We start from the raw sequence: 18,905 nt of genomic DNA, 5'->3' as shown, positions 1-18,905 counted from the left end.
GCTAGTGCTGTATCACTTTGAACCACATGCCACTTCCAGTTTTCTGGTGGTTAATTGGAGGGAAGAGTATCATGAACTTTCCTGCCTGGGTTGACTTTGGACCACGACCCTCAGATCTTAGTCTGCTGAGTAGCTACGATTACAGGTGTGAGCCACCATTGCCTAACTCGTTTGTCTATTTTGAGTAGGAAAACCTTTGTAGGTAAAAGCAGTGAAGAGAGAGAATGCAGTATATCAGATAAAGGGGCTGAAGATAGAAGGTAGACAATGAGGTCACGCTAGGCTCTTACGGTTTCCTCTGACTCAGCTGTGTACTTTCCTGTAATTCATTTATTCAGGAGTGTTGAATGTCTACTGGAAACATTGCTCACAGGCTACTTACCATCTTTGGCAGCCCTGCCTCCTGAGCCTTTAATTTTGAGATAGGTCTAACTTTTCCTGGGTTGGCTTCAAGCTTGGGATCCTCTTGCCTCCACTTAAGTCAAATATGATCTTGTCTCACCTTCACTTGGTTCGAAATAGTCACATTCACAGGCAGCAAAAGTTAGGAAGTTGAACGCGTCTTCAAGGAGACAAAATTCAGTCCACACCACCATCAAATTTCAGAGGTTATGTTTGTGTTTCTTTTCATTTTTAAACAAAATAATCTCATACTTGGACCTCATCCTTATACATTGAAGTGTTTGAACTAGAGGTTCCCAATGTCCTTCCTGATTTGCAATTGTGTGGAGAGGGCTAAAGTTATAATCATTGTAGTAAGTCTCCAAGGCAAGTCATCTTCATTGGAGAGACAGCAGTTGGGTGTGAAGGGTGGGGGCACCTCCCGCTCCCTGTCCCTCTGGTATGGAGAGCTTAGGGTTGCATAGACAACGCCTAGGAAAGTAATGAAGTAATGTTCACCTGACTCATCTGTGGCTTGATTATAGGATCTAATTTTGTATACAACAAGAATTCACAAGCCAAATATAGTGATTTAAACCTGTCTTCCCAGGGAGAAATAGGATGGTGAGCTTGAGACCAGCGGAGGCTGTATAATGAGAACCCCCACCCTCCCTCCTTCTCTCTCTCTCTCTCTCTTTCTTTCTCCTCCCCTCTTTCTCTTTCTCTCTCCTCCTCCATCTATCTATCTGAAAAGAAAAAAAGACTGGTCCATTCCTTGGTTGAAATTTGTTGAAGTTTATGAATAGTGGTTTATCTGTGGGAAAAGAAACTTCTTTTGATGATTAAATCTTTAGTCAGCCAGTAAATCCGTTCAAATAAAACATTAACATTTGTTCTGTCCTAGGCACTGTGAGTTCTGAGATGGACAGATAAGGAAGTGACATCAAGACTTAGAACTAGAGATGTGCTCAGGACTGAACGCTCCCCTCCTCTTTCTCTGGCCTGCTTGCTCCTACACATTCCCACCAGGCCAGCAAGGCATTGCTTTCATGTTTAGCTGGTGACTTTGGTATCTATGATTTTGTTCTTCCTTTATGTCCTCCCCACCGCCGCCTACCCCCTTCGTCCCCCAGCCTCACCTTTGCCCCTGTTAAGTGTCTTAGCTGCTTCTTGATGGGCACATTTGAGCCATGCCTTCAGCCTTTAAAATGTAATGGTGACAATTTACTGCCACCTACAGGCGATAGTGAAAAAGGCAGAACATGTTATTAACTTTTGCAGATACCAAATATAAAATTGTGGTGGTCCTGAAGCTAGCAGCGGATGAGATGAGTCACTGGATACTGGTGGCTCATGCTTGTAATCCTAGCTACTCAGGAAGACAGCATTCCGGTATAGTTATGCAGGTGATTATTGATGTAATTATTAACTGTCACTAAGCAGTGAGTGAACAATAGACCCTGTACCAAATGATGTTTAAGTGCACGCCATGCACGTTCACTATTGTCTCCTTCTCTTCTGTTTGCTATGGGGTGGCAACCCGTTCGCAGTGTGGCTCTTTTTCTGTCTTCCTCCTTTCCTGCCAATGCTTCAACTGCTGCCTGGCACTGGCTTTTGGAGGGGTGCAGATAAGACTGAGAAAGCTCTTGACTGTGAGCTGGGCATGGCAGAGCAGAAAAGCTCAGGACAGTCCCTTGGCCCTCAACTTAAGCCCTAGGCCAAGTACACACATGCACACACAAAGAAGAAGAAATGACTAGAATTGGATAGGGAATGCTATGACTTGACAAAGGGGGAGGAAATTGTCACTGCGTGTGCAACAAAATCTGTAGCCAGGACACCTTGAAATCCCATATGTGTGGCCTGGGAGCAGATGAGCAGACTAGTATCACCAAGTATCACCGTATGCACTTGTCTTGGATCTGAAGCTTAATAGGGGTCCCCAAAGCTCAGCAATCAGATAAAATTAATGCACACAAACTCTGTGACAAAGAAAACATCAGGAGTTTGGGTAAAGATAAGATTAGCGATTGAGTAGTCCCTGCAGATAGAGTTGTCCCTGTCATGTTAGAACCTGAAGCAAAGGAGAGAGCAATAATGAGCTTTGTTTAAATTAAGTTTTTTTAAAATACATTATGAGTTCTTTGAATTAATTTTGATTTAAAAATTAAAATGTTTTGGTGCCTCTTTCTATTTTGCACCCAAAGTTTGAGCTTTATTGGTGGGGGAGGGGTAGGCACAGGTAAAATGGGGAAAGCTGAGGGGTAGCTGCCTTTCTGGTCACTCTCCAGAAATGTAAAGGTTTTCCTGTCACCAGATACAGGGTGAACATCTGTGACATTTCCCTCTAAAAGCAGGGACTCTTCACTTAGGGTCCTTGACTTCAATACATAGTAAGAACTTCTGGACAAGTCATGATGGTAAGAAAACTTGACAGAGCTTTATTGAATAAGCAAGCAAGCATGCATGCAGACAAATGCAAACAGAAAGGCAGTGACACACTAATAGAGTGTGGGTGTTCTAAAGGAGAGACAGAGACACACAGCTTCTTGGCTGTTAGGTAGGTAGGTAGGTAGGGGTGTGTGTGTGGGGGGGGTAAAGGCAGGGGGCCTGTTGTTACATTTCTGAGTTGCTGGATGTTTTGGGCATTTCTTCCAGGTAAGAGTGCATCCTGCCATAAAACAGATGCTTATCCTTGAGATAAGGAAAGTATCCTATTTCCCATGTTTTAGGTAGGAGATTTCTTATATTTGAGGGAAGCATTTCTCTCAGGAAGGCATATATCCTGCCAAACAAATGTAAATTTGGGGGGTGAGAAATGCATCTCTCAGGAAGGGATGAATCTCTTGCTTTTCTTTGGAACATAAATGGTGCTTCTATGTTCTAAATACTTATACTTCTGGGTTACTTTAACGAGGCCTTATTTTCCTCTATTTATCCTGCCTTATTTTGCCCTCCAGGACTTTAGTCCCTTATTCTTTTTTGGGGAGGGGGTCCGGTCGTGGGGCCTGAACTCTGGGCCTGGGCGCTGTCCCTCAGCTCTTCATCTCAAGGCTAGCGCTCTACCACTTGAGCCACAGTGCCACTTCTGGCTTTTTCTTTATTTTGCTTATGTGGTGCTGGGGAATCGAACCCAGGACCTCAGGCATGCAAGGCAAGCGCTCTACCACTGAGCCACCTTCCCAGCCCCCTAGTCCCTTATTCTTAAGGAAAGTAAATGAATGAATGTCTTCTGTATTTGCTGTAAGCTGACCCTACCTCATTTTTTATTTTGCTCATTCCCAGTGGGTTCTGTTCTCTCCTCCATTCCATGTCTGGCCTTAAACTCTTCTTGTCTCAGCCTCCTGAATGTTATAATACAGCTGTGCACCACCACAGCTATAGTAAATTCTTTTTTATTTTTGTTTATTTAATTTTGTCGGTTGTGCGGTTTGAACTCTGGGCCTCAAGGTGAGTGCTCTACCACTTGAGCCTCAGCGCCACTCCCGGTTTATTGGAGATAAGAGTCTCACCGACTTTTCTGCCTGGGCTGCCTTTGAACTGTGATCTTCACACCTCAGCCTCCTGAGTAGCTAGGATTGATTATAGGTGTGAGCCACCAGTGCCTGCTTTTGAGTTCTTTTTTTTTTTTTTTTTAAAGGATATCTGAATGAGATACAGTTTTAAGCTTCTACACTAACTAGTGGAAGGAAATGGGATAACATGTCGTTTTTAGTTTGTTTCATGAGCTATTATTACAAGTTGATTTGGTCAACACAGGAAGCTGATGATGTATAGCTCCCCCAACCTGTGTGCAAGTGTGAAGGGTCTAAAACCTTTTGTTAATTTATGCTGATTGACACATGCAGCTTCCTGCCCCCCCCCCCATGTTGAATTCAGTACAGCTTGCTTGCCCACGTGAGCCACATCTCCATCCTGTTTGCTGTGGAATCTTACAGATTTTCCTGCCCAGGCTGATTTTTGAACCTAGGTCTCCCAGATCTCAGCTTCATGAATAGCTGGGATTACACGCATGAGCTACTAGTGCCTACCTTGTGCAGCCATTCAAAGATGTACCTTGACAATCTTCCAATCCCAGCCTCTCTTTGTCATGACTGTGTTGTGATTGAGAATGTGCGCAGATACCATGGGAAGGCTGTACTTTCTAAATTTGTATTTGAGCCAGGTCTAAGTTGGTGATGGTTATTAGTTGGCCCAGACTTTTGTAACCATACTGAGAGAGCTAGGTCATTTGTTGGTACAAAAGGGTGATAGGTGGATTTAACTTAATTAACCTTATTCTGGCCGGTCCAAGGGAGCACCCTAAAGGAGAATTTCACCTAGCTGTTCAAGCTTTCCAGACCTTTTATTTTAATCCTCCAGGTCTGCTGAGGACAGATCCAGTACCTGAGGAAGGGGAGGATGCTGCTGCCACCCTGGGAGCCACTGAGACCCTGTCGGAGGAGGAGCAGGATGAGCTGAGACGAGAACTTGCAAAGGTAAGGGCCATTGCCTTTGCAGCTTCATGGCAGTAACCTTTGTGTTTCCAAAGCCTGTTGTAATAGCATATGGTCAGTTCCAGGGAAGAGGAAGCAGCAGGATCTTATTTGTCCCATGGGGTCTTGATTAGGGAAGAGGAGAGTGAGGAGGGAGCATGTTGTTTGTTTTTATATGACAAAGCATCTGGAGGTAAAGTGGATCTCTGAGGTAGGGTGGGAAGCAGGAAGTGTCCCAGCAGACTACTGAGTCTCTGGAGGAATCCCATTGGCTGACAGCTAGGATGCTTGCTCTGCAGTCTCATCAATGACTGCTCCAGCCTTATCTGTGTTGTGTATGGATACAAGTCCTTTGCAAGCCTGTGCCTTCCAGTGCCTCCCTTCCCTGTCTTCTTTCCTTCCTTCCAACTTGTGCCTGACTGCCAACTTCCAACTTTCCTAACTCACATCTCATAAACATTAGTCATTTTCAACTACATCCTTTAGTATATTCATACAACATTGTGAAAATCATCTTTTTCAAGTTCCAATCATTTTCTTCACCTCTGACAGAGCTCCTTTTATACTCACTTGGCAGTCTCCCCTTAGACTTCCATCACTTAGTTCCTGACAGCAGCTAACCATCTTTCTGTCTCTGTGGCTTTAACTGATTTCTGGATATTTTATATAAATGGGATCATATAATATGTGGCCTTCTAAATCTGTTGTCATTCATTTATTGTGACATATTTAATGGCCATCCATTATATAAAGCTATGAGTTATTCATTCCTTTTTATAGCTGGATAATACTCCATCGTTATGTGTTTAGCATGTTTTATTTTAGAGTTCATTCATTGATGGGACGTGGGTTATTTGAACTCTTGACTCTTATAGAAAGTTAGCATAATTTATGTGTTAATTCAATTTTTGTTTTTTTTTCAGTTTCAGTACCTAAAAGTAGAATTGCTTCATCATATGGTAATTTCATATTTAACATTTTAAAGGAACTACCAACCTCTTTTCTTTAGCAGTGATGGTGATTTTACATGATCATAAGCAGTTTCTTCCCATCCTTGCCAGCATTTGTTTGTTTTTAATTCTAGACATCCTAGTAGGTGGGAAGTGTTACCTCTTTGTGTTTTTGTTTGTTGAGCATCTTTTCATGCACTTATTAGGCATTTTTGGATCTTTGGAGAAATGTTTGAGTCCTTTGTCCATTGAAAAAATAGGATTTATTGTTGAACTGTAAGAGTTACAATACATATTTTGGATTTTGGACCCTTATGCCTTTTATTTACTATTCTTGCATAATTGTTCTGGCTAAACTGCTAGTAGAATGTCCAGTAGCAGTGGTGACATGAGCACCCAAACCCAATTTATCATCTTAAGAAAGCTTTCAGCCTTTCATCAGTTGAATATAGGAACTCAGTTTTTCAGGATGCACTTTCATATTAAGGAAGTTCCTTTCTGTTCCTACTTGGTTTATCATGAAAGTACTGTTTCTGCACCAAATGAGGGGATCCTGTATTTTTTTCTTTCTTAGCCTTAATGTGGCTTATTACATTGATTTTCATTTGCTGAACTATCCTTGCATTCCTAGGACAAATTTCATTTGCTCATGTTACATAGTCCTTTTAATACAATGCTTGTTTCAGTTTGATAATTTTTTGTTGCACTTTCTTTCTTTTTTCTTTTTTTTCTTTTTTTTTTTGGGTCCAGTCGTGGGCCTGAACTCTGGGCCTGGGCGCTGTCCCTCAGCTCTCCAGCTCAAGGCTACCGCTCTACCACTTGAGCCACAGTGCCACTTCCAGCTTTTTTCTTTTTGCTTATGTGGTGCTGAGGAATTGAACTCAGGGCCTCAGGCATGCAAGGCAAGCACTCTACCACTGAGCCACCTTCCCAGCCCCTTGTTGAGCTTTCTTAAATTAATATTCCTAAGAAATATGAGCTATTGTTTACTTTCCTCAGAATATCTTTGGCTGTCTTTGGTATCAGGGTAATGCTGACATCTTTTTTTTTTCAATTTAAATTTTATTATAAAGGTGATTTACAGAAGAGTTACAGTTATAAGTCAGGTAGTGAGTACATTTCTTTTTGAACAGTTTTACTCCCTCCCTCATTTTCTCTCACTTTTTCTCCTCCTGTCCCTCCTTCTCTACAAGTTTGTAAAGTTCATTTCCAACATAGTGTCTAGTGAATATCACTATTCAATTGGTTCACCTTTTGTCCCACCGTTTCTGTGATTTCCCTTCCCTTTCCCAAATCAGATAAGCATATACAAGGTACAAAAATGAAAAACAGTGTCATCAGGAAATAAGCCAAAGGGGAGAAAAAGAAAAGAAAAAAGTTATAACTGCAAACAGTTCATTTCAATAAGCATCTTTTTATATGGTAATTTGCATATAGGTATTGAGGTATTGTGGTCCTCTCCTAGGAATATCCTAGATATATTCTAGTTATTGAAAATGAGGGAAACTGTGCAGCCTTGTTTCTTTGGATCTGGCTTACTTCATTTAATATAATTTTTTTTTAAGTCTTTGCATTTCCTTACGAATGGGGCAGTAGTATTCTTTGTGACAGAAGCATAGAATCCCATTGTGTATTTACCGTATTTTCTTGATCCATTCATCCACTGGGGGGCATCTTGGCTGATTCCATATTTTAGTTATAGTAAATAAGGCTACAGTGAACATGGTTGGCTTTAGTGCAGGCTGGTTTGTGGTCATTTGGGTAAATGCCCAGGAGTAGGCTTGCTGGGTCATAGGGAAGCTCTATGTTTAGTCTTTTGAGGAACCTCCATACTACTTTCCAGAGTGGTTGAACAAATTTACATTCTCCCAACAGTGTAGTATTGTTCCCTATTGGCCATATCCCCACCAGTATCTGTTATTATCAGTTTTCTTCATAATGGCCATTCTAACTGGGGTGAAGTGGAATCTAAATATTGTTTAGATTTGCATTTCTTTTTTGGCCAGAGATGTTGAACATTTCTTCATGTGTCTATTGGCTATTCTTATTTTTTTTAAGTCTTTAGCCCGCTTATTATTGGATTGTTGTTTCTTTGAGGATTTGTTTTTTGCAGGGTTTAATCTTTTTAGCTCTAAGTATACTTGAGATATGAGAATGCTGACAACTTGTAATGAGTTAGAGAATGTTCCATCCTCTTACTTTTAGAAGAGTTTGAGAAGGACTGATGTTGTGGATTTTTAAAAATATTTGGTAGTATTAACCATGGCAGCCATCTGGCTTTAGACTTGGGGAAGTTTTGACTTTCGATTCATCCAGTCTCATTTTCATGTTATAAGTTAGTTCATATTTTCTTTCTTCTTGGGTTGGTTTTGATAATTTTTATGTCTTGAAGAATTTGTCCATTTAAACATGGTAATAGTTTGTTGGTATATAGACATTCAGAGTGTTGTTTTTTAATATAATCTTGCTTCTGTTGGGTTAGTATTAATTTGTCATATATAATTATTAATATATTATAAACAAATATATAATGATATATAATATGTAATTATATTGTTAGTGTTAATTTGTTATTTATTAGTATTATTTACTCTGATTTTAAATATTTTGCATCTTTTTCTCTTGTCAGACTAGCTAGAAGGTTTTCAGTTTTGTTGATATTTCTGAAGAACTGGCATTAAAAAAATTCATTTTTTTGTTTCCTGTTGTCCATTTTGTTTATCTTCATTCTAATCATTATTTTTTACTCTTTTTTGTCTTTTCTAATTCTGTGTCATATAGGTTAGTGGTTTCAGTTCTCTATTTTTTTTAACTATTGTGTATTAATTGTATGGAGGTGTTGTGATATTTCCATATGTGCATAGAATGTACTTTGATCAAATTTACTATTCTGACAAGCACAGCTTGTGCTGCACCTACCTTCCAGTTATGCCAGGTAAAAGTTCCATTATAATTATTGTTTATAACTACTACTACGACGACAACTCTTATTTATTATTGCCACATGGTGCTTGATCTTCTCTCCTTTGTGTACTAGTGTGTTCATTCTGTGTCCTCTAAAGAAATAATTAGCAGTGGACACCATTACCATAACAATTCTGAATGTTGTTGTTAAAGGTCATACTGTCTTTGAGATTACCGAAGTCAAGTGCCTATCAGTGCTGAGAATATGGCTTTGCAGTGAGTGAGTGGAAGTATTTTGTAAGGATATTATATATCATGACTAGACTTTAGGACTCAATTTTTCTACGCTGGGACCAGAATGTTCTCACATGGTATCTCTTTCTGTTTGTGAGCTTGTCTTTTCTCCTCTGTTTGGGGGTTAGTCTTCTATTCCCTATCTTTTTCTTTTCTTTAGAGCTCTGCTCCTAGTTTGGACCTCACATAGTTTATAATCTTTCTGTGCTTTTGCTATTCTTTAAGGCTTCTTTCACCAACTCTCTTCTTCTCCTCCTGGTATCTCAGTTTCTCACAACAAAGCTTCTGGATGGCAAAGACTGATTAATTCCATGCCAGGCACATCACTAGTCCTTATTGGGTGGGCTGTCAGGTGCCCAGGTGCCCCCTGAGAAGCTCTGCAGATCTCTCTGAGGGTAGCTGTGGCTATAGCAAGCCTAAGACTGAGGCCCAATATAAACTCATGAAATATACATACAAGGTGTAGGGCTTACATTGGTTGTACTTATTTCTTTGGTGTTTTTTAAGAGGTGTGTGGGGATGGGGGATAGAGATTATATTCAGTATACTAGAAGGAATTTTTGTGGTACTCAAGTAAGGTTGAGATGTCCGGCTAGAAAGTTGGATCGGAGATTTTGTAGATGTGTGTTAGAGTGAATTGAGTGTTATTTGTGTAATGATTTTTTTTTTTTAATCAATGTGGGAGTTGAACTCTGGGCCTGGGTGCTTTCCCTTAGCTCTTCAGCTCAAGTCTAGCGCTCACCACTTGAGCCATAGCACCATTTCTGGCTTTTTCTGCTTATGCGATGCTGAGGAATCAAACCCAGGGCCTCATGTATTCGAGGCAAGCACTCTACCACTGAGCCACCTTCCCAGCCCTGTGTAATGATTTTAAGGCCTAAACTTCTATGAGAAAAATAGGGAAGCACAGGGAAAGAGAGAGAGACAACTGCTAAGGATATAAAGAGCCACTGTGAGAGAAATAAGAACTCACTATGTAAGTACGCGGGCCTGGAACTTACTCTGTTGCCTAGTCTGGTTTGGAACTCTGAATCTTTATGCTTCAGCCTTGTCAGTGCTGGGATTACAGGTGTGCACCACCATGCTTGGCTCATTATGATTTTAAAGCAGGAGGGGTGGTGGGGGTGTGGAGAAATGAATCAGATGTTTTTTAGATGACTATGAGATCCTGAATAGAATTTTTAATGACTTGCTGTTTTCCTGCCCAACCCACTTCCTCATAGGTAGAAGAAGAAATTCAGACTCTGTCTCAGGTATTGGCAGCAAAAGAGAAGCATCTAGCAGAGATCAAGCGGAAATTGGGAATCAATTCACTACAGGAACTGAAGCAGAACATCGCCAAAGGGTGGCAGGATGTGACAGCAACATCTGCGTATGTGTCCTTGATCATACATTTATTGTTCTGGGCAATGGAAAAGACACTTTCATCCCTTGTCTCAGGAGAGGGAGAGAGAAAGGGGATAAGAATGTGTCCATGGTGTCTCTTTGATAACACAGAACTCTTTCTTTACAGTTCTTCCACTGTACCTGACTCTCTTCTAACTTCAGTTTTCCAGGGTATTCTAGGGGATAGAAAGAAAATTAGCCTCATTCAGATTCCACAAATGTTACATAGTAGTCCTTCCTTACTGGGGTTTTTCTACCTCTGATTTAAATTTCTTCTAAGTTTCAACTAAGATCTGAGAATATTAAATGGAATATTCTACAAATAACTAATTCATAAGCTCTAAATTACATGATCTTCTGAGCATCATGGTTAAATTCCTTGCCTTCTTGCTTTGTACAGGGTGGTATCTGAAAACCCTTATCCATTATATCCATGCTGTATATGTTAATCATCCAGAGTCCCTTCTCAGCATGCTAAGAAAACATAAGATATATAGGGTTGAGTATGACCCAGCTTTAGGTATATACTGGTGGTCTTAGAACATATGCCCATAGATAAGAGGATTTCCAATTGTGTACACTGTGCCACTCAGTCCTCAGAATAACCCAGTAGATGGGTGATAAGATAACCCAAGAGTAGGCTCATATGTAAGTAAAGTTTTCAAGTCATAAACCTCTCAAAATATGGAATCTAGATCTGACCTCAGATCTGGCAACTAAGGAGCAGGTCTTCTTTGTATGTAAGATTCTTAGATCACAGTCTGTTGCATGTGCTTTTGGCAGAGGCGAGCTGGAAGACATCTTTCTGATTACACCAGGTACAATGCAGTATTGTACAGTGCAGTTTTCTTTCCCAACACAAGGGGGCGCAAGCTTCTAGCAACAGATTTGAGCTGTTCCCTGTCTTTGGTGTTCCTGTCCAACTGGTGAGCTCAGTTGCTGACATTAGCAGAGAAGCCATCTACAGTCCACTTGTGACTGCACCGTCTTTCAGTCATTTTTCCTCCCATAGTACCTGGTAGTGGGAAAGCATGCAGGAAATTAGCCTTTGCCTATGTTAACCATAAACTGGATTCTAGGTATTTGATCTTGACTGGGTACATATAAATGCCAGGGCTTTTTTTTTTTTTGGTAGGTTGTGGGGCTTCAACTCTGGGCCTGGATGCTATCTCTATGCTCTTCAGCTCAAGGCGAGCGCTCTACTGCTTGAGCAACAGTGCCACTTCTGGTTTTTTAGTGTTTTATTGGAGATAAGAGTCTCATAGACTTTCCTGTCCAGGCTGGCTTTGAACCATGATCCTCAGATCTCAGCCTCCTGAGTAGCTAGGATTACAGGTGTGAGCCACTGGTGCCTGGCCAGGGCATTTATTTACACAATGGCAATCTTAATCTTTTTGGTAGGTACCAAGTTCTTTTTGTTGTTGTTTTGATTTTTATTTGTTTGCTTTTCTCTAGCCTACAGGTAGCTAGGAAGAGGAAGAGGGTAATTTCCACTTTTGTGTTATAGCAGATATCACATTAGAATAATCTTTTACACATTTGGCAGGTCAGCAAGTCATTATTTGGCAGCATAACAGGCAAATTTTATTTTGGTATACTTTGTTTCTTGTCCATAAAATTTATTTGGATAAGAAAATAAACACAAGCATTAGCCATACTAATCTATTTTTTGCCTCTGGTGCCTTTATGTGTGATAACATTGTAAAACCAGGAGTCTGACTTCCTTTTTTGGTTCTTTGCCCTTCTTTATAGGCCTCTGCCTTTGTATGATGTCTAAAACTACCAAAGACTGTGCATGAAAAATGGTTCAGTCTTTGATTATATGATTGCTGCTACAGAAGGGCTCTGAAGGACTTTAGACATTCTCTAGTCAGTTGTTATTTGGAGGAATTTTCCAGCAGGCAATGATCACTGCACTTGAAATGACCAATAGTAGAAAAACTCCTCGAAGTAAGATTGTTTTGAGAACTTCTAGTTTCTTGAGGATCGATCTGCTCTGTTATTTTATCAGCCATTTCTCTCATCATTGCTTTAGTGAGTCCTTTGGCCTTTCATCGTCTTCACTCCCACTGAAGTCTTCTGCTCTGTTACTACTGTTTTTTGATGGTGGCATGTTATTTATTCATGAATTTTGTGATCTTTCACTGGGATTTACGCATATGGGTTCAGGGTTTGTGGAGACTATTTGGTATAGGTACAGAGATGGCTGTTATGGAGAGTGGTGATGTGAGAGCTTAGCTGTAAGTAGAAAAGATTAGGCTTCTGTGGTCAAAGTCCGTGCCTCCTCCTTCCTGGATTCCTCTTGAGGCGCTATTACTTTTCTGCAGAGTGCCATTACTTTTCAGCGGCTCTTAGAGCCAGTGTGTAAAGGTCCTTTATTTACTCCATTTTAAGAATTTCTAAAATTCTTCAAAACCTCTGGGGCAGTAGCAGTCACATCTAAGACTAAATGATTGTCGTTTTGGGCAGAGTCTTCTGCAGTGCTTTGGACCTAATGGAAAGGCAGAGGCCTATGAAGGAAAGACCCACAAACTAGGCAAGGGTTTTCCTCTCTAGGCCTCAAGAAGAGTGAGGCAGATGAATGGAGAAAGACAGTGGGCAAATAAAGTCATAATACTCAATATACTTATGCAGAAATAGGACCAGGTAACTTGAGGGCATGTATAGGGTAGGGAGAGATAAGGGACAATGATGGAAGGAGTGATATCGATCAAGATGTTTTGTGCTTATAAATTGATAGGTTAAACTGAAACCCCTTTATATACCTACTTAAAGATAATTAAAAAAAATTTTTAGCTGGGTGCTGGAGGCTCACATCTGTAATTCTAACTACTCAGGAGGCTGAGATTTGAGGGTCATGTTTAAAACCAGCCCAGGCAGGAATGTTTGTGAGACTCTATCTCCAATTAACCACCAGAAAACCAGATGTGGCGCTGTGGCTCAAGTGGTAGAGCACTCACCTTGAGCTGAAGAGCTCAGGAACAGCACCCAGGCCCAGAGTTCAAGCCCCATGACGGGCAATAAATAAATAAATAAATAAAATAGAGAAAAGGCTGACTTTTCTTTTTCCTGTAGATATAAGAAGACATCTGAAACGCTATCACAGGCTGGACAGAGGGCATCAGCTGCCTTTTCATCTGTTGGCTCAGTCATCACCAAAAAGCTGGAAGACGTAAAGTATGTGTGCATTTCTCCTTGATCACTAAATAGCTGGGACAAATTCAAATGTTAATGTGGTTGCCTGACTTCCTAGCTTCAGCTCAGGATGATCCTGGATCCTTTTTTTTTTTTTTTGGGTCCAGTCGTGGGCCTGAACTCTGGGCCTGGGCGCTGTCCCTCAGCTCTTCAGCTCAAGGCTAGCACTCTACCATTTGAGCCACAGTGCCACTTCCGGCTTTTTTCTTTTTGCTTATGTGGTGCTGAGGAATCGAACCCAGGGCCTCATGCATGCAAGGCAAGCACTCTACCACTGAGCCACCTTCCCAGCCCTCCTGGATCCTTTTATGTTCAGGTGAAGGTACCAGAATCTAAATTCTTCTAGTTGTAATGTTCTAACATTGAAATAGTCGTCTTATGAATCCATTAAAGGTTATTGAAAAATTCCGGTTACAAACTTTTTTGTCCTTTCAGTCCTTCTCAATCATTCAGGTAAGTGTGTTTCCGGTGGCTGAACATTTGTGATTGTGTTCAGAGCCCTGTGTCTTTCTAGAAAGATGAGTACAAGGGCAGGAAAGTGCATTTTGGGGCCGAGACCTAGTTTTCACTTATTTGTGTGACATTTTAATACCATGATGTGATTACCACATGCTCATTTGTGTGCTGGCTTGTACTCCACTCATGCTTTGGTCCGAACCTTGATGTGGGGAGGGGTGCTTAGTGTTGTTTTTCTATTTTTTAGATTAGTTTGCCACATATTCTTTGTTTATATATATATATATATATATATATATATATATATATACATATATGATTTTTTTGACTTTTCCTTTAAATTTCTTTTTTTCTTTTCATAATATATAATCACTTCATAGTGCTTTTGTGTTTCCCTCAGCCCCCAAGGATTAGGACAGTGCTCAAAATGACAAATGTGGTTTCAATCAGCTGTACTTTCATTGGCATGCCCAATTTGTGTGTGTATTTTTTGTTTTCTTTTAAAGTTCACAGTGCATGAGTCTGTGGTTTTTATTTAAGGGAAACATGGTCTTTACAAGCGGAATTTTGTTGGTTGAATAGATTTAACGAGTGTATGATACTTTGTACCCAAATCACTTCCTTATTTATTCTGTTTAGCGTGTCATCATGATAAGCTTAGTGAGTGTGGCTTTCTTGAACCCTTTGCTGATGTTTTAAATAGATCTGTTAGAAAGCTCTCACTTTTTCTGCTAGCTGGATGGTATAGTGCTTTAGATCTCAGGTAAAACATGCAACTCTTAAAGTAGGTTATCCTGTTGTTTTCAACCGGTCAGAACTTTTCCTCTTTCTTCTTTTTTTTAATGCTTACTTTGGCTTCTTACAGATTGCAAGCCTTTTCACATCCCTTTAGGTAAGGACAGCTGGAACCAGCCCTGTGGCCTGGCAGTTGTGTGAGACATGTGTGCCAAGATTAGGTGTCTCCGCTCCTGCGGATGCTGTGTCTGTCTACTGCCATCCCCTTCTTGCATTCAAAGTACCTTTTTTTCTCTAGTGCATTGCTAATTTCAAGGGAGGGTTTCTTGTATACCATGGCTAATGGATAAATTAAAAGAAGAATTTGACCCTCTGGTTCAAGGGATATGGAAATGATTTTTTTTAACTTTTAAAATTTCTTTTTTCTTTTTTCTTTCTTTCTTTCTTTTTTTAATCTTTGTAAAAAGAAGCAGCTTGACCATGGCATGCAGAATTCCTCCCTTTTAATGTCTTGACTTTGTTTGTTTGTTTTTGATGCTTTTGTTACGTTGGTGCTTTTGTAAGGATGTTGGAATTCTCCTTCACCTGGGTCCCATTATGCAGCGATAATAGACTGCATATGTGCTGCCTTGCCTTGTTAACTATTCCATCTTCTATGGTAATTCGCCTTTCTTGTTGTTGTGTGGTAAAGTAAACATAAGGAAATTTACCATTGTCATATACTTTTTAATACACTTTATTAGCTTATAGGTTTTTTATTTGAGTAGTTCTTCATACTAGTTATCTTTTCAAACTACACAGTCAAGGCAGTTTTATGGTTTGCAAAAGGAGAAAGTGCATTGAAAAGGTGTCCTTGTAAGCCATGCTTTAAAGGGCTGTGAAAGATGTTGAACAAACCCCTCCTTTCTCCCAGTCAGTCTCTGCTGCCTAATTGGGTGTCAGAGGAAGCTGCAGGAAGATCTTTGAAGTGTAAAGCAGGCAGGACAATACCAGTGTCTCCATTTCTGTTCCTAGTTGACAAATCTTCTCAAGTCATTGCTCACTGAGCTAGTTAGTGTTTTTCCTTCTTAAGTAGAAAAACAGGTTACTTACATCTCTGATCTTGCAATTCTAGCCCTGAAAATTATAGAGTAAATCACAAGGATGTGTCTATTCCAGATGTCACATTGCTTAAAGCCAAAGAAATTTTTTTTAAATCAAGCTGGACGCTGGTGGCTCACACTTTTGTAATCGTAGCTACTCAGAAGGCTGCAAGGTGAGGATCAAGGTTGGGAGTCAGCCCATGCAGAAAAGTTTGAGACTCTGATTGCCAATTAGCCATCAAAAAACCAAACAGGGAAGTGTAGCTCAAGTGGTAGAAGTGCTAGCCTTGAGTAAAAAAAAGTTCATGGACTGTGCCCAGGCTCAAGCCCCGGGTTTGTGCACGCACGCGTGTGTGCACGTGTGCGCGCGCACACACACACACATATATACATATACACACTGTGCTAAACAACAATGGAATGCTCTTTCTCCTTTTCTCATGTGAGGTGTCAGTGTTTCTTTGAAGTTCAATTAACATAGCCTGAGTGCTATAGGCAATTGACTAAGCTTACTGTCACATGCATTCAGCTAGCAGGAGAGTGCCTGCTGCAGATGGGCCCTAAAGCAGATCTGTTCTGTGGATAGAGCAGAACCATGGGAGGCCACTTAGGATGTATTGAGAATGGGAAGTCCTGTAAGTACGGGATTATAAAACATTGTCAAAGGCCAATATAAGTATAAATATGAAATATAACAATATATAAGAGCTATTGAGAAATGATTTGTTTTTACTCCTTGTACATATCACTATTTTTTCCACCTTTTAAAAGTCAGCAGGTGCATGTAGGTAGGTGTTCCTTAATGTGTGCAGTCATTAATCTATCAGAAACAAATTGAGTTTTGATGCTCTTTTTAAAGTTTATTTGGTCCCGTTTAAAAATAGGATTGAAAACAACTATGCTGTTTTCAGTCTTATTTGTAATGGCTTGATATCCTATACCAGTATGTAGAAGTTAAGTAAACCTTTTGATGAATGTTTGGAAATGGGAGAAATAAGATTCTCAAAGTCTAATTCTTACAGATCAAAGGTTGGCTGAAATAATTTGACTTCATGTGTTTGAATGTATAAAGAATAATGTACCTTTCAAGTTAATGTGGGTCAGAGGTAAATACTGGCCACATAGTTCCCTGAAGAACTATCTAAATGTAGCTCCCTCTACTCCTAAAGGAGGCTCTTCTCCCCAGGGATAGAGGTGGGAGGCTGCTGCCAGGAAGTACTTGGGTTAATCCTGTTAATTAATCCAAGTCTGCAAATTTAGTCCAGTGATTTCACTCTCTCATATCATTATGAGCATAGAAAAGCATAGAAGGAGAAGGTTTTAGACTCTTGGTTTTAGAAATAGTTTATGTTTTACCTAACCAGTAAATTAGCCCTTGAGATTGAGGTCCTAATTGTGACCTACCAGCTTTAGGGGTAGAGGAGTTGGAAAGATAGAAAGAATGAGATGGATGGAGACAGAGACTGGGAATGAGAATTTGGTTTTCCATAGGTGTGTGGGAGCAATGATTAGAATTAGCTGTGTGTTGACTCATTTTGTTGATGACTATCAGATAGATGTGATGTGTTAGTCCCATAGACAAGCCATTTGTCATATGTTTGGCCATTATTCACATTCTGTGCCCAGAATTTGATGATATCTGCCAAATTGAATGTTGTAGGAGAATATTTGGATCATAAAGAAAACCATGTTATGCTTGTCCAACTCAAAATGGCGAGTGTGTTTCACAGATACAAGGTTATTTTGTGATCTAGGGAGAAAGGAAACTCAAACCAGGCTGACAGGAAATATGTTACAATCTGATATAGCTTCTAGAAGCCACTCCAAACAGAAAGTAAAGTTCTTTTCCACTCTGCCTTGTTCCCTACATCATCCTTTCTCCCTGTTTTTCCTACTTCTCTCTCTGCTTATTATTTTTATTCACAGGAAACTGATTTCCTCTTCATTCTTACACCTGTATTCTGCCAATATTTGAGTGTATGAGACTTTTTAACTCAAGTATTTACCATTAGCTGGATCAGTAGTGTAGTGTCCTAATTACAATATGTGCTGAGAAAGAATCTTGACACCTTCCCTTCATTCGGTCCAAACACAGGAGATTAGATGTGATGGATGGTGTCCCATTGATGCAAGTATCATGTGAGTTTCCAAGTGTCATATAAATGCTTTGTGGCAAAGAGGTTACTGCATTAAACAGGTAGTGCTTTAAAAGGATCTGAAGATTGGATCTCTGGTAGTGTAGAAAAGATCTTACTCATTAAGCTGTCCTTCAAATATAGGGCCAATATACTTCAAAAGATGAAGCAGGAAAAGAACTAGCAAATTCCCCCCAGGGCAGTTGGCCACTACTGTAGGAAAGTGAGAAGTCTTGTTCTGTGATACATCAGTCATCAACGATAGAGATGTCCAAACACTATACTGGTTATTTTGATTTTACAAACTGCTAGAGTGCTTGTTTTGTCTTTGGTCAGTTGTGGGACTTGAACTCATGGGGCTGGGTGCTACCACTGAGCTTCCTTGTGCTGAAGGCTGCTGCTCTACCACTTGAGCCGGCATTACTTCTGTTTTTTTAGTGGTTAATTGGAGAGAAAAAGAGTCTCAGGGGAACTTTTCGCCTGGCCGGCTTCAAACAGTGATCCTTAGATCTCAGCCTCCTGAGTAGCTAGGATTATAGGCATGAGCCACCGGTGCTCTGCTCATACTGGACTGTTTATACATATCAAGATCATACATATCTTCTTAGCTATTAAAACAATGTGAGGAGCTTCATTTAAAACACTGTCATTTGTAATAACTGAGTCTTTGAGAACAAAAAGTCATAGAACAATATTTAGTCAACAATTAGTACCTTGAACTACCCACTTTGTCCAAATGAAAGATTATTTACCAAAAACATATAGTGCCAGTGAGTACAATATTTTGTGCATATTGGCAAAAATATATGGTGCACTTTAACAGAATGCAGGGATCTTACAGACCAAAAGATGAAGATCCTTTGAACTTCTGAGCTGGTTCCTCGGGGAGATGGCTAAGAGTGGATACTCGAT

General features: G+C 40.1%; 1 protein-coding gene across 5 annotated transcripts in view; it reads left to right on the top strand.

Annotated features, from left to right (window-relative positions):
• Positions 1 to 18,905, top strand: part of Tpd52 (tumor protein D52) — a 188,373-nt gene that overhangs the window by 58,742 nt on the left and 110,726 nt on the right. For 3 of the 5 annotated variants that reach the window (XM_069990972.1, XM_069990967.1, XM_069990971.1), the window contains exons 2-4: positions 4,744 to 4,859; positions 10,228 to 10,376; positions 13,466 to 13,567. In XM_069990972.1, coding sequence (XP_069847073.1) covers positions 4,744 to 4,859; positions 10,228 to 10,376; positions 13,466 to 13,567 — 367 coding nt within the window. Of the gene's footprint in view, positions 1 to 4,743; positions 4,860 to 10,227; positions 10,377 to 13,465; positions 13,568 to 14,906; positions 14,934 to 18,905 lie in introns of all 5 variants that reach the window. The other 2 variants (XM_069990966.1, XM_069990968.1) reach the window with 1 other exon arrangement.

This window comes from Dipodomys merriami, unplaced genomic scaffold (assembly GCF_024711535.1).
Source record: "Dipodomys merriami isolate MVZ:Mamm:240054 unplaced genomic scaffold, mDipMer1.0.p SCAF_4, whole genome shotgun sequence".
Classification (NCBI taxonomy): domain Eukaryota; kingdom Metazoa; phylum Chordata; class Mammalia; order Rodentia; family Heteromyidae; genus Dipodomys; species Dipodomys merriami.
The sequence above is the reverse complement of the archived record's forward strand: the minus strand, read 5'-3'. Positions and strand labels throughout refer to the sequence as shown.